This window comes from Coloeus monedula, assembly GCF_965178545.1.
Source record: "Coloeus monedula genome assembly, chromosome: 26".
NCBI lineage: Eukaryota > Metazoa > Chordata > Aves > Passeriformes > Corvidae > Coloeus > Coloeus monedula.
In genome coordinates, this window is record NC_138806.1 from 378,317 (window position 1) to 393,922 (window position 15,606).

General features: G+C 42.9%; 1 protein-coding gene across 11 annotated transcripts in view; it reads right to left on the bottom strand.

The window, feature by feature from the left end:
* TLK2 (tousled like kinase 2) overlaps positions 1-15,606 on the bottom strand; it is a 56,521-nt gene that overhangs the window by 20,725 nt on the left and 20,190 nt on the right. For 9 of the 11 annotated variants that reach the window (XM_082297493.1, XM_082297496.1, XM_082297492.1 and 6 more), the window contains 7 exons: positions 11,778-11,849; positions 9,282-9,351; positions 8,214-8,257; positions 7,032-7,127; positions 4,198-4,365; positions 3,544-3,639; positions 609-701 (listed from right to left, as the gene is read on the bottom strand). In XM_082297493.1, coding sequence (XP_082153619.1) covers positions 609-701; positions 3,544-3,639; positions 4,198-4,365; positions 7,032-7,127; positions 8,214-8,257; positions 9,282-9,351; positions 11,778-11,849 — 639 coding nt within the window. The remainder of the gene's footprint in view (positions 1-608; positions 702-3,543; positions 3,640-4,197; positions 4,366-7,031; positions 7,128-8,213; positions 8,258-9,281; positions 9,352-11,777; positions 11,850-15,606) is intronic. The other 2 variants (XM_082297489.1, XM_082297490.1) reach the window with 2 other exon arrangements.

The window sequence follows — 15,606 nt, forward strand, 5'->3', positions numbered from 1 at the left end:
AAAAGGCAGAGTCAGCTCCTCAGAACTTAGAAGAGGGGAGAACTGGGTGGAGGGAAAAGGGCAGTGGTGGAGTCACCATCCCTGGAAGTGTTCAAAAAACGCGCGGATGTGGCACTTGAGGACATGGTTTAGTGAGAACGTGCTGATGGTGCTACACTGATGGTTGGACTTGGTGATCTTCAAGGTCTTTTCCAACCTTAAATGATTCCATGATTCTGTGAATTCTGCAGAGAAACCTGTTAGGTTAGCCAGCAAAATACACAAGTGTGCAACAGATCAAAGGGAGGCCAGCACTGCTGAGGACACAAACAACTGAGCTACAACAACGCTGCGCTGTATATGCCCAGACACTGCCTAGATTCAAGCAGGCCCACAGTGTCTACAAGCCAGACAATTACCCTGCAAGCAAGGGACGACCAGAGTTACCACAGTATCCACAGGCCAGACAATTATCCTGCTGGTAAGGGATCACTGGATTTGTTTTACCTTGCAACTATTGGTTCTACAGCTGGTGTACAAGCCCCTGCTCTGCAGCCTGGCTGGCACAAGCATTTTAAGTACATTTAAATAGCAGCTTTTAGAAGAGTTGTCCCACTTTAAATACTTACTCTTAATAAGTCATCTATCCTCCCCTCCTTCTTCTCCAAGTCAGAGTTCTTACTGTTTTCTAGTGCAGATATTTTTTCCATTGTGAGGTCAGACTGTAGGGAAAAATCACCATAAACCACATTTAAGACAAATGGATAATGTCTCAAATAACCAGCACTAATGTCCCAGTGTAACCTGCTCTGATCTGAACTGCTGGGTCTTTTGAGAACTGATCCCCTGCATCCTGGCAGTCAGGGGAAGAATGTTCTCCATTATTCATTTTGTTGTTGCATGGTGGGCTCCTCCAGCACAGAAGGTGCAGTCAGCCAGCACAGAGCTCTGAAGAGTACAAACTGGTAACTCTCAACAGCCTAAAATATCCTCGGTGTCCTGCGAATTTTACATTTATAGTTGAGTTTTGCACACTCTTTGGTGGTCCCTATGCAGGAGAGCTTGTAAAGAAAAAAGGCTTAAGAAAAAAAAAACCCACCACATCAAATCCCAGCCCTCAGCTGGAATATCAAATTTATGATCTTTCATGAGCACAGACAACCACCTGCAGACAAAGACAACACCTGTGGGGCTCTAAAGTGGTCCTGTGACAGATAACACAGGTCTTCATTTTAAAATACTATAACAGATTGACAGCAAGAGTATTGGGCACAAGCTTTTGTTTCTGATAAACTGATGTATTAGTACCCACTGGGGACAGGAGCTTTATAGTTCTTGAGTGAAAACTATCTGGAAAGTTTTATGGGGTGTAGCACATCTCAAATACCTTCAGTGAAGCAGTGAAATGAGAGTTATACCCAGGAACAGAAGACACACACTATATTCTTCAAACATTTCAGATTCAGCACTCCAATTAAAGGGTGGGGAAGAAAAGGTGAAGGAGTCAGTATGTACATGAACACAGCATCTAGAACAGCCAAGTCAACACAGAGGAAACTCTCCAGAACTGCACACACAGATTTCACACTTGTGGCTAGCAGGCACCTATTCTGTTTCTGAGAAGAGATTGCAGACACTTACCTGTGGAGTTATGTAACTGTTCTCCAAATTTCAAGCTTGCCTGGAAGCCAACACCATGGAGTAAGAGACAAACTTGGCTGACTGTTGCTTCCCCGACATATGCCCAGTATGGAAAAGCTCAAACAGAGCACCTGCCAGCATGGCACATCATGCAAGATGGGCCTACATCCCAAGAGACAAAGAGGAGGCCTGGGCAGGTCACCTCACCTCTGCCTCAACTTGGTTCATGCTTCCTGCCTGCAGGAAAAGCTTTGCCATGGGAGGCACCGTGCAGGATGTCTGTGCAGAACCTGGTGCAGCTGGTGGCCAAAGAGCAGAAAGTGTCTTTAGTAAGTGACTGTTATTTCACTTAGACAAATGCACAGACACGCTTGCCCTGTGTCAGAGAAAGTCAGGATACGTGCTCTTACATGTGACTTCACCCCAAGTCACCTCAGAGCACTCAGGCCCTAGCACTGACTGAAAACACTGAAGAAGTAACATCATGCTGACTTGCTTTTGGCACTGCCACAAGTGATTCAAGCTGGGGATCACTGAAGTTTATGTATTTTTTAACTCTATCAATTCCAGACAGGCTTGGAAGGGAAAAACCAAGAATGTGTACATGTCGTCATCATGCAATCAAACATATTCCTAGATTCTTTCCTGCACATGTATGCTCCACCTAGACCTCTGGGGAATATCATGAAGCTGAACACTGGCAGATAGCTTGCTCAGATAACATCTTGCTAAGAACATGGACCTTGTGGGCATGTTAAGCACAGAAGAAAATAAAAACACCTTGTTCCCTCCAGGCAGGACCACTGTTTTAAGCACGGGTGTTGGGACAGCCAAGACTGACATAATCTCTGGCAGGTTCTTGAGTTGTGGCATCATTCTCACACACATACTTCTCCATGCACTGTCAGGAAACAGGCATCTTCCCAGACCAGCATTTTAACAACACAGACAACAAATGCAACCCTAGTGACACAACAGAGGCTGGACTTGAGCAAGTGAGTGCCCCCAGAGGGGGATTGCTGTCCTTGGTGAACAGAGAACTTGTACCACCTGCAGGGTTAATGGAGAATGGACCTTCCCAGCAACAAAATCACCTCTGACAGAGACTGGTGAGGAAATGATTGTTTAAAAATTGCTCAAGGGAAGACACAAAGAGATCCGAGATGAAAATCCAAAGAAGATTAAAAGCAGGCTTGGAGAAGAAATAAACCAGGTGCACTGCAGATAAAGCTGGGCCCGCTGGTAAGCAACAGAAGATAACACAGCTAAAAGAATCTCAATAATTTAAAAGGTACCAAAAAGATAGCAGTACAGTCAGAAGAGCTACTCCTCTTCTTGACTCCAGGTCAGTGAAGTTGCTGGGAAGCACTTTCAGGAACACATCATGTTCCACCTTGACAGGACAAACTATTCCATGAGTGGACACTACAGAGGTCAAAGAGCTGCCAGCCAGACCGTGGCTATTGGTACTGTAAGCAATGTGATGCACCACGGCCCAGCGCTCGAACAGACCCAGTGCTTGAACAGAGACATTCACAACTATCACTCAGGTTTCCTTCACACCTTCACTTCCAGAGAGAGGAAGAACACTGAGGATACAACAGAGCAGAAACAGAGCTGAGGTGTTCCTCTCCCAAGCACAATCACACACAGCTGATGAACTGCCCACAGCACTGACACAGAAAAGCTTCAGTAGCAGATTGGACAAAGTCCAGCAGCAGCAATTGAAAACATTCTTTACAGGATGAGGAACAAAGCTCAGAGCAATTCACTTCACTCAGTAGTTACAGATGGAGTTGGGAATACTGGCTCTTCTCACTGGAAACATCATATCCACTAGCAGTGGCACCCTCTAGCACAGCGGACAAGCTGCATTGAGCTTCAACCTCACATCCAAGAGCTATATTGTCTAGTGAGCTATACCTGTGACTGTTTGTGCTGGATGGAAATCTGTTTTTGGGAGGTGCAGGAATGCTCAGTGTTCCCTGATCCGGTAGAAGATGGGCTGCCTTGCTGGGCCTGTAAAAGAAAGTTGTGTATTGTTACATGTCCCCCAGCACGACCACCAGTGCCCGTGCAGATACATTAATCTCCACACCGGAGCTGCAGCCTGGCCTGCACCACACTTTCATGTTCAGGTTTAAGGATGCTCTAGAGATTCAGTTCAGTAAAACTAGAGCCAGTTTCTTCCAAGAAGCCTGGCCCAACCTGCTGAAGACAAAGCTTTTAAAAGCCTGATATAATTCACGGCAGCTGAGATTAAGCAAGGCCAAACCAAACACTTCTCACAACAAAACTATACTTCTATCTTTTGCTTTTCTCCATCTATTGGATTATCCTCTCAGGTGACATAATTCTGATCTATGTAAGATTTTGAGCTGCTAACTTAAAACTCACACCCATTTTATGAAACAAGCAAAGCCTGGGACCTAGAACTCTTCACAAGGAAGATGAACTTACCAGGTGATAGACTGAGGTCAGCAAAAATGAGGCTGCACTTGGGCAGAAAACCTTCAAATTCCCCATCCCTTAACTAGACACATGCCTTAGGATTCAAATCTTTTCAGAGCTGCTCACCGAGACAAAAGTAAAACAGAGGCCACCTCCCCTCTGTGCCAGCTGCTCATTCTCTAGCCGCTGCTTCGCCAGCATCACCGACATCAGCGTTGGCAGAGCAGAGTGTTCCTCCTGCGGCTCCTTGGCTGCGCTGCCGTCTACCCCATACAGCGGCTGCTCCACTCGCCGCTGCAACACAGTCAAAAAACAGACAATGAACTACTTTTTTTTTTTTTTTTTTTTAATTAAAGAAAAAAGTGATTCTCTGACTCTGCCAAAACTGTTGTCAGTGAAGCAGCAGCTCAGGAATGAGCAGGCAGCATGGTGAGGATCTGATAACTCAAACAGGACTCCTGCAGTGATTATTCCAACAGCAGACAACAACAAGGAAATGAAGTTAACAATTAAGAAAAACCCTAACAAATGAACACCCAGGACAGAATTCCTTGTCAGTTAACACATCCTCTTCCTTTGCAAATACATGTGCTTCAGAGTCAGTGGAGCAAAACAGATTGCAGGTCCAAAAATCTACGTTGGGATTTTGGTCAATGCATTCACAATTATATTTTTTTATGCTTCTTAAGGACTCAAACAGCCAATTCCATGATACACTGCTATTCTGGTGAAGTAAACTGAGTCAGCACTGCTAAACGGCAGCAACCTAACCATGTCTAGGACCCAGACATCAGGATAAGCTCACTTCTGTCATTACAGCTGGGGCCCATCTCCTGCAATGTAAGCAAAGTACTACTTCATTCCCAAAATCCTTTAAAGGTCCATTACATCTCTTAAGGGCCAGCTCCTTTCTCCTGCAGTAGGTTAGTCTTCCAGCAGTGGTGGAGGAACTGGGTTTAGCAACAAGAATCATCTGAGCTACACTGATTACAGCACACAGCATCTCAATGCCTTGGCTTCCAAAGCCACACCATCACTGCTAAAACTTGGCAGCCTGGGTAATAATCAACCAAGTCCTTCCAAGCTCTTACTCTGGGCCAGGCAAATGCCTCCGAGAAAGCAAACAGTCACGTCAGGCTTCAGTTTTTCTCAAAAACCTTAATTGCAACCTGTTTTCTGGCTAACATTACCAATTTCAGGAGTGTGCTTTCCTTCCCCAAAAGAATGCTTCTGCCTGAGAGTGGCCTTGCAAGAGTCTCAAGACCTGCAGATCATTCTGATCAAATGAGGAGTGAGGCAATTCAAATCAGCCAAGAGATTTGAAGAGAAGTAGTAACATCCTGAAGCCATTACAATTCCTCTGCAAGTTCTGATTGCAGAAATTTTCCAGTACAGTAGAGATTAATGCAGGTCTGGAGGAGGTTTGTATCATGTGAAAGACATTTTAACACTCTGCTTCCTTCCAAGATCACACCGACACCTGTAATGGCTAAGACACTCAGCGTTCATCTCCCCATTTCTTTGGGGAATAGATCAAACCATTGACATTCAGTTTGTAAGAAGAGGAGGGATCTTGCAAGGGCCCAGAATAGTTTGTTATGAATAAGCAAATATCACAGGTTTAGCTGCAAGAGTAAAGAACAGAAGATAAACACAAGCACCTGTGTAAGGAGAGAGAGACAAACTGGCCTGGCTGAAACTAACTGTGACATCAATATTCACCAGAAATACTCTGTTCAACTTTTACCTACTCAACACATAGTGTAGAAGAAGAAAACCAAAGGAAGAATCCACTTGTCCCATTGTGGGCTATCTAATCTGCTGGAATAAAGAATTGTCCCTAATCCCTCACACATCTGCAACATTCAGAGATGATATTTCTTCATTAACTTCTCTTATAAGAGATGTATTAATGAATTAATACATGATAGGATGAAAGTCCATTCAATTAATAGGATATATTTTAGTTTTTAGAAACATTAAGAAGTATCTAGAAGCAAATGTGAAGTTCTCCCTTCAAGCAGCATTACAAAGCTTCTGAAATCCAGCAACACATGGAATTCTGAGCAGAGTGTTCAGTGTTGGGGTTTAGTTCAGTATATTCAGGAACTGCACAGAGGTCTCTGCAGAATAACAGAATTACTGAAGACTTTGCATTTGGCTTTGGGAATACCAACCTTTCCCACAATGTCTCCAGACTTTTGTGACACTCAACAAATGCTGAAAATTTTTAAAGAGGCCCAGCCAAAGGTCAAAACTAAAGCTCAGGCAACAGAGCCTCTGAATACTGCTTTGCTAGTTGCAACAAATTTTTTTAGCTGCTCTGTCCTAAAATGGTTTAAAAATACTGGTCACTTCTTCACATCCAGACCTCACAGAAATGCTGCAAGTAAAGTGGAATTACATGTCAAAAAACAGCATCAGCTGTGCACGTACACACATTTCTCTGCAAACTTTTGCTAATGCCTCTTGCAAGTCATGTACACACAAAGAGAAGTAAAACGCCTTCCCAAAATAACCACGGTGTGAACATTGTTCAGGATACCCACGGGGTCCAATCAAGATCAGAATATCCCTGACTAGTGCTGCACAAACACACAACATACTCCCAACTCCATGGAGAAGTTCATGTACTACAATAGAACACAGGGTAACTAACGGGTCAGCTCTACCTTCATTAAGGACCATAATCCCTCTGTACCCACACAGCATGTTAAAAACATTCATCCTGTACAATTTAAGCTCAGATATTCATGTCAGCTACAGCTGGACTAGCGACTGTCCCAGGGTCCTAGACATGGCTTTGCTTTTAGAACCCAGTTTCAGATTTAAAATGGAGAACAAACCAAATCACTCACCAAGAGACACTTCCCTATCCAGAACCTTGTATTACCTGTCTGAAGCATGGCCACCAAGTTAATCAATGCCAGGCCACCAGCTGTGTCCCCAAGAACACTCACCGGCAAGGGGTTGGACAGGGAATGCTGCGGAGAGGATCTGGCGACGGGCGGCACGCTTCTGCCGGGACTGGTTCCTGGGCCACTGCCCCCAGCAAACTGGGCACACAAACAGATTTGATCATCATGAATTCCACAGAGATACTACTTTTAACCAAATTTAACACAGACAGAAGAAACACATTTATCTTAAAAATGAAGCCTTATAGGCTTCAGGGAATCATTTAAATAAACTGAAAGTAAATTTTAAGAGGAAAACCTTAACAGTTCATGGAGTTTTCAAAATAACAGAAGTACGTCAGACAAACGCTTGTACTTGCACCAAGTACATTTTCCTTTGTAACACAAAAAGATATAAACCTGCACACTTGGCCATAGATCACTTATTTACTCTATGGAATTAGGAAGCCCATTCCCTGTAAGGAGACATGTCTGATGTGCACCACAGGAGTGGTAAGGAACATCCATCTCCACTGCAGCTGTGCCAGTCACTGTCAAAGAGGCAGGACAAGTAAGGAGCTGGGGAACTGCTCCAGCTGGTACAGAAACCCCTACAGTGTACCGCTCATAAAAAAATTTACCCAGCAAAGAAGTAAGCACTAAGAAGCAAGTAATTTCCGACTCCAAGTTACTCCATAAAATAAAGAACAAACTTAAGAGAAAAGCTACAGCTCTGGATTGTGCAGACCTAGAAAAACTTTAGATATTATGCAGTGCAAAAAGAATACTGAGTTTTAGAATGCCCATCACTGTTTCGGGGAAGGGTTCCCATGCCCTCTATGGTGCCAGCCTCCCACGGGAAGTTTTTCTTATGAGAGAACCCTACAAGCAACTTCCCACTCCAATCAGCAGGACTGTGCAGGTGGGCTCTTTTGCAACACCGGACCCCTAACAAAACTGTTTGCAAACCTAGAGATATCCTCAACTGAGACAGAGGTTCCAATGGAAATCAACCTCAAACCTATACTTAAGTGAAAAAAATGCCTTATCAACTGCTTAACTAAATGTTAATTAAAAATCAACTTCCTCATATCCTCTGCCTAATCAGGTATGAGCGTATCAGGTTGACATCATCAGTCCACCATCCCAATGACAGATCAGTAACACACGTCACACCATAAACTTCTATTTACAGATTTTGCAAAATGTGAATTCAGGCAGATTTGCCAATGAAAAGATCCTTACCTCAAAATAATCACTAATTTTATGTCCTCTAGGAGTGCCTTTCCCTAAAAAGGAAAGCAAAGGATTAAAACAGAGTTGTACTTTTAAGAACAGAAGTTATCATGCCATTCTAAAAACCTCCTCCTACATTTTGACACTCCTTTTCCTGTTCAGTGCAACACCTATCACAACAAAGCTTCTGCACAACAAAAGCCCGCCCCAGGGTTACAGCCCTTGTGCTGTTTTTGGGAGGCTTTACAGTTGACAATTCAATTAACTCTCAATTCCAAACATGTCAGATCCAATCAAGCAGCATTTGCACTTGCTGAAGTGCTTAGAAAACACTAAAGGTCTTGACTGTTGCATAGGTTCTCCAAAATTTCCTTCAACATAAGGAGAGAGCAAAGGGTACTTTTACTCCTCCGCCTTCAGATAAATTACTGCATATTAGATCTCTCACAAGCATTCCTGTAAGAGTTTGAGAGATAATTAGCAGTGGCTTAACATCAGCTCATTAAAACTTAGCCCTTTTCTTTTATTATCGTATTATCAAAGCAGTTCTGTCAACACCATTCTCATTACTTTCTTGTTGAAGAATGAAAGAAATCAAAATCTGCCCCTCAGCCCATTTGCTAGAAAATCTGAACTTGGATTTAACATGCCAGGTTTTCCACAGCACTCAGGACGGCAGTGCCTGCTTGGGCACAGCTTGTTCCTGATTTGTCATGGCGAGAACTTGCTCTAACAAGGCAGGCGCACATCTTGGAAAGCAAGGAAGAGATTACAGGCTGGATTCTGAAGACTGGCTGCTGTGTATGTAGCAACACAGGACCAAAACAACACTTCAGAGCAGCACACGAAGCCTCTGGGCAGCCTGTCCCATAAAAATGCGACAATTTGTGTGAATAAGCCAAGTATTTTCCTGCCAATAAGGATAACAAGGCTCCCAAATGAGAATACACCATCGTGGAGTAGTTTATAACAAGCTGCTGAGAAGAGCCATTAGTTTCCTAGGACACTGCATGTGCAAAACGTGCCCGAGTTACCAAGCACGTGGCAATCCTGGGGCAGGGTCGGAGCGTGGATTACCTTGATTGGTCTCATAGGCTTCTGCTTTCCTCTTCCTATTCCGCTGGTCATTCTGCTTTTTCTCAGGAGTCTGTTAAACAATACTTCAAAATTAACATTACTGCAGTTACTCCAAGATTTAAAAAAATGCCCAAACACAATGATCTGTTCCATATCCCCAGTGGCCATTTCTTTTCTCTGGTGCGTTTGTTTCTATTGTTGGTACTTAAAGAAACAACTGCTCTCAAAGAGCTCCTACCTGCTCATAGATGTGCTGCAGGAGGGAGAGAATGTGGTTAACGAGGTAAATTTATTTTTTCTATTTCAGCTACTGCAAGCCAGCCTACATCCAGTGACCTCACGGGGTTAGCAGAGCAAGCTCAAACACTTATAAAAACTTGTGTAAACCACTTCAAGGTGATCATAGTACTGGTACAAGGGGAATAATGATGAGAGGTTTAAATACTGACATCCAAATCTGCAGTCCAATCACAGTCTCTTAAGCCAATTCACTTTGCCTGCAGGTAATGCTTCTTCTCAAAGCCCACTGCAGATGGCTAGAACTACTATCCCAGGACAGCAGCCAGGACAAAGCTGTTACAGATTCTGTTTGCTCCTCTCCTGCTCTCATTAAAGTCAAGGGTCAGTTGCATGTGCCATTTCTGTGAGCGCCCAGAGACCTGACGGGCAGCTGATCAAGTGGATTTATGCACAATCAATTTATTTATGCACAGGCACAATATAGAGCACACTTGACAGGCCTGAGGGCTCCAGAAGTGTCATGCCTATCTGTCTATACAAGGCTAGCAAGCCTAAACATGTGAGGATGGAGGAGACCCTGGCATGATGCTTTCCCTATCACCAGGGTCCCTATCACCAGGATATCCCTATCATCATCTGCGGCCAAACCTGCTAAAGACACTGGGAAGCAGACTGCTGGAAGCAGCTCACTGAGGTTGCTGGAAAGAGATGTCTTGTCATTCCCATCACCACTGTTATTTTACAAACATCTCTTATCCCAAATCATCCCAAATAATTCCCAAGCTGTATGTTCTCCAATCACTGCAGCCACCATTAAACTATAGCCTGGGGGCAGGGAGAAAAACACTATGTGCAAAAAACAGGTCTGGGGCAAGAAAAACCATGGCCAGAGAGTCCGTGGTAAACTTAAGTTTCATACTCTTTGGAAACCCAAATATCGAGTACCCTCTTTAAAGATCTCTACCAAAAGACTTACACATGCTAAGTGCAGAAATCAATCTCCCTCCTTTAGTAGGATAAAAAGGATAAAGTTGAATCTAAATCTGGCTGGGTCCCCAGTAGGTGCTGGACACCTAACAGACCCATGTTACCAGCTGGGCACTCACAGACACAGTGTTGTTTTGGGAAGAGGATGGAGGGGATGTTAAGACAAAGGTGATTATTGTGTCTGCAAGGTACTTTTTTAGAATGAGGGGACTGAAAACTCCAAAACTACCTAGACTTGCTGCTCCAGCCCATGTATGTGTAAAAGTCCGTGACATTGCCTCCTCACTGTGTAGTGAAGAGCAGCTCCTGAACAGCGTTGGCGTGACAGTAACACCACAGGCTCCATTACAGCCTCCATGGAGCTGTGAGCATATTAATGAGATTCAGTATAAGTTGTTTTTCCATTCAAGTACTTACATAACAAAAATGACACACAACATTATCTGTTACAGACTGAAAAAGCAAGGAATGGGAGATTCAAGTACGTCAGCTTGGTCAATTTGTATCTCTCCACAAAAGTTCATTAAAAAAGAACAATTAAAAGAATGAATACTCAAATTTTCACTATTAACTGCACTTACTTTATGGAGTTTAAGATACTGCATTCTCAAAAGCCCCTCATACCAGTACTGCCATATAAGAGAGGGAAATATGATCCAAAACCTACCTGGTAACTATGGGGGAAGTTCATAAGAAATGCGTAAGAAAATGCACTTAAATTTGAGATTTTGGTTTAGTAACATGAAATTTTAGAGTAAAAATCCAACTAGAATTCATTTTGCTGCTTTGGTGAGCATCTTGAAATAGTTAATCCTAAAGAAGTGAGATTAACCAAGGACAAAGCATCAATTTTCACCTCCTCACACTTCCACAGAGCAATCCACAAAATGCTCTGCCTTGTATTAGGCTCAGGCAAACTCACATATTTGATAGATATGGCAAACTTTTCCATTAATGCTCTCTGGCTTTTCATGCGCATCCAAAAACGTATCCCACAAATCCCAATGAACTGAAAACAGTTTCCTAAGATGAGCTTTATGAAGACTGTGTTTGGGATTGGGTAAAACCTACCTGGAACGGTGGGAAGCTTCGAGGAGGAGCTTCACAGAGAGGTCGAAAACCTGCAAGGTCAAGCTAAATACTTCCCTGGTCCCTTTCACTCTCCAAACTAAGACAACCACCACTGACTCTCACACAATTTCTTCCATGTTTTGAGTCTGATCACGTTCACCTTAAACCCAACTACCCCGAGGAGTTGTGCCTGCTTACCTCCAACTCTTTATCGCTCAGAGAGCCCACGCTGCACAAGCTCTGGTTGGAAGACTCACTATTTAATGGACCCTAGTGAAAAGCAAGCAAAGACTGTTAGAAACAACTTCCCTACAAGGCAGACCCATCCTAACAAAGACTCAGTCTCTGGGCTAACTACAGTTACAGCATCATCACGGGTCAAACTCCCAGACACAGGATGGGGCACTAAGAGGCTTCAGAAGCCATTTGCAGCAGGACAGCTGGATTGTTCAACAATTTTTTCTCAGGATAGTGATACAGCCTTTGGAATATTTCTGCATCAGTTCATATCCTAACTGGTCTATTTACCCGCATCCATGAAACAGCCAAGGTGGTATTTATAGAAGCCTAAGGTTTGAGGAAGCAAACCTGATTTGTTGAACAGTAGGGGTTCCAAGCCCAGCTCTCCCAGCAAGCATCTGCTTGACCCTGAGCTAAGCATTCAGACACATCTTCCATCTGGCAAGCCAGCTACTACTGTATCAGATGCTTATCGGATTTAAGTGTGTAATTTTATGCTTTTTTCAACACTAAGAACGTGGACAAGTGAAAGCTGTGTTAACAGCAGTACAACTGGTACCCATAATACAACCTTTCCCACTTGGCTATTTTATGGACCCATGTGTGACCTACCCACAGAGCAGCTGCTCCCACCAGGCCAAAGCAGAAACTCAAGAGGCTGGAATAGATTTACCAAAACAGTAACTGGGTACCTCAGGAGTCTGCTGCATCTTTGCAGGCTCTGCTGGATACACATGTGCATTTTTACATATCCAAGCAGTTTGAAAATTATTTAAGATCTCAAACAAAACTGGTTTTAAAAGGAAAAAGTGAATCATGCAAAGTCATTGTGTTTTATCCTGACACAAAAGTATCCTCCTACAGATATAACTTAAGAAACAAAGACAAATTTGACAAAGATGTAAAAACAAGATTCACAATTAATGATGGAATGTATTAACAGGAAGAATGACATGATAAAGCCAGCTCTCCATTAATAACTTGTGAGCATCTTTTCCCCAAGATGCATTCTATTTTAACATTTTTAACTTTGCAGTAACCACTTCCCACCAATCAATCTTTCCTCAAAGCAAAGCCATTTCTCGTTATAGACTTGAGCAGAAGACTCAAGTGGTGGAATGGGGGAGAAGCATTAACACCACAGAGAAACCCTACAGTAGGTAATTTCTGAACAGACCAGTTCTCCCTCCCCTGTTTAAGGGACAAACACCACCATCAATTTGTGACATAACCTAGCTATTACTAACCCCAATTCCCAAGCAGGCATGTGCTGAAAGTAAAAGTTCTGTTTACCTTCTGTGTTCACTGTGATCATTAAATGTCAAATTTGTTTCTCCTAAAACGACATGCTCAGTTGGTTCAACCAAAAAACAAACAAACAAAAAAAAACGAAAACCCAACACCTGAATAGCTCAAGAAGCTAAACATTTAGGATTCCCTTAGAGAAAAACTGCAGGTTTACATTCTTTATGCCATACCATTAACCCTTCAAGGGATCACACAAATAGCTCAGGACCAGAAAAATGATTCACCTCGTCTCTTCAGCAATAGTTGCTTTTAAGCAAAGCAACAAGCTCCCAACCACCCAACATGATGGCTCACAGATGTTATAGGTACAACTCTTGGTCATTCCAGGAATTTACTCCTTGGCCAACAGGATTTAAAAGAAGTGCCAGCACTAACATTAGCTACATCCACGTGAAAGTCTCAGTGCTAAAAAAATTGTAAAATCTTATGGCAAGCGGCAACAGAAAGTGAATCCTTTCACCCATGAAAAAAAGCTTGTTTATAAACTGCACAAATGCTGCCCTCCAAAATCTTTCCACTCTCTCAGGAACTCCAACCCCAACAGCGCATCTGAGGCACCAACCAACCTCCTGTGCCAGGTGAGAACTTTGTAAGATACCGGAGCATCTCTCCAAATGAGCATTTGCTGGTCTCACACTGGGGTTCTGACATGATGAAGATGAAAGTGAAAGTTGTTTCCACGTTTGCTTAAATCTGCTGCCTCCATTTTGCAGATGGATAGCAAATGACAGGAGCAGCTGTTCCAAAACCACCAGGTTTGAACTTTCCACGAACATTATGATTGAAGGGGAACGTCAGGGGCTTACACAAGACAATTCTTCTGCAAGGTCCCTGTATTCTGGCATCACCTGGAGATTAACTGATGGGGCCACTTATACCTAGAAATGATACTAAGATTTAAGTTTATCCTGTCCAATACAAAAAATCCACTCAGTTTGCACCTGAATGTAAAGTTCTGGGATGCAAGCAGCTGGAAATATGCCTAATACAAAATCCACAATGTTTTTCTTACTTCCAGTACTACAACCACCTGTACTGACTACCCTGCGTGGGAATTTTTTAGCTCTACCAGCCGGAATCAAAACCATTTCTTGCATCACTAAAAGAGTAGTTTGATGCTGATCAGATTCTTGAACAGAAAAAAACCCTTTTTTTTTCTTGATTTTAAACCCTCCCCTAGAACCTACGCTGATGATGTGGTAAAATTCAACTCAGTGCAGTAGTAGAAAGGGTGAGAAGGAACCAACTTCTTCATTATGGAACTGGAACAGAACAGCTTGTCATCGTCTACAGCTATCCAGCAATTTCACTGTCACGTGTACTGATTTGTGAACAAATGCATAATTAATTCTTTGTAGGCATGTTTTGACCCATGCACTGGGTCAAATACATGACCTTCCCTTACCCCTGATCACCTTTGAGAGGACCTTCCATTGACACTTTCCTTACTCTAAAGGATTAGACCTTTACAGACAAGAGCTGAACTTGGCAAAGTTGGCAAAAAGTCTTGTTGTGATGCATTCTGGCTATGGAAACTCAAATTGTTCACTGGAACGTGCTGTACTCGAAGCAACAAAGATACAATACCTAGGACATTTCAGGAACGTGACCTAGTGCTTAGCTGCACCTCTTCTCATGTAGTGAGTCAAGGGAAAGGAAAAGCAAGTTTTCCTGATTATCCAGATAACGAGGTTATGTGTGAAATTAGGTATCAACTGCTTACAGCAACAAGTTTAGGCGTGGATGTGAGAAACCGTATAATTGAGTATCTCCCCTCAGCTAACAGTCAGTGAGTGTGTATATAAAAAATGCTTCAAATTTGTATTTTATCATTCCTGACTGTTTATACTTAACTCAGCAACTGACTTGGGATAAATGTTCAGTACTTAATTTAGCATACCATTTTTAAGTGGACACAACACAAAAGGAATTAAAGGAATGAACCTGAATTTTGGAAAAAACCCCAAATAAGCAAAGGCAAAGAACATTAACATGAGAATACTGCCAGGGAAGTAGCAGTGGGGAATAATAAACATGCAATAGTTTACACAGGAAGAGCCTATGAATTTTGTTCCAGAAGTTATCTGGCTTTTCTAGACCACTTTGGGATAATACTGCACTTCTCTGCTCTCACTTCCAGCCCACTCATCCACTGTGCCCTGTCAAGGCAATCGGTGATGGCGTTCAGCAAAAATTCAAAATACGTGGGTCATCTGAAACAAGCTAATAGTTCCTATAGTGTTTACCCAAATGACAAGCACAAGAACAGCACACACTTCCTCCTCCACAAGGAATTTCTTTCCAAGATAAGCCGGCATGCTCTTTTCCCTTGTGATTCACCTATCAACTGCTGCTTCGAAGTCTGTGACCTACCTATGCACAACAAAGCCTCCATGTTGAGAATTGCATGCAATAGCAGCAGGCACTTTCAAGACTCCTACTCAAGAGGCAAGAATTTAAAATCTGGCCACTCACAGGA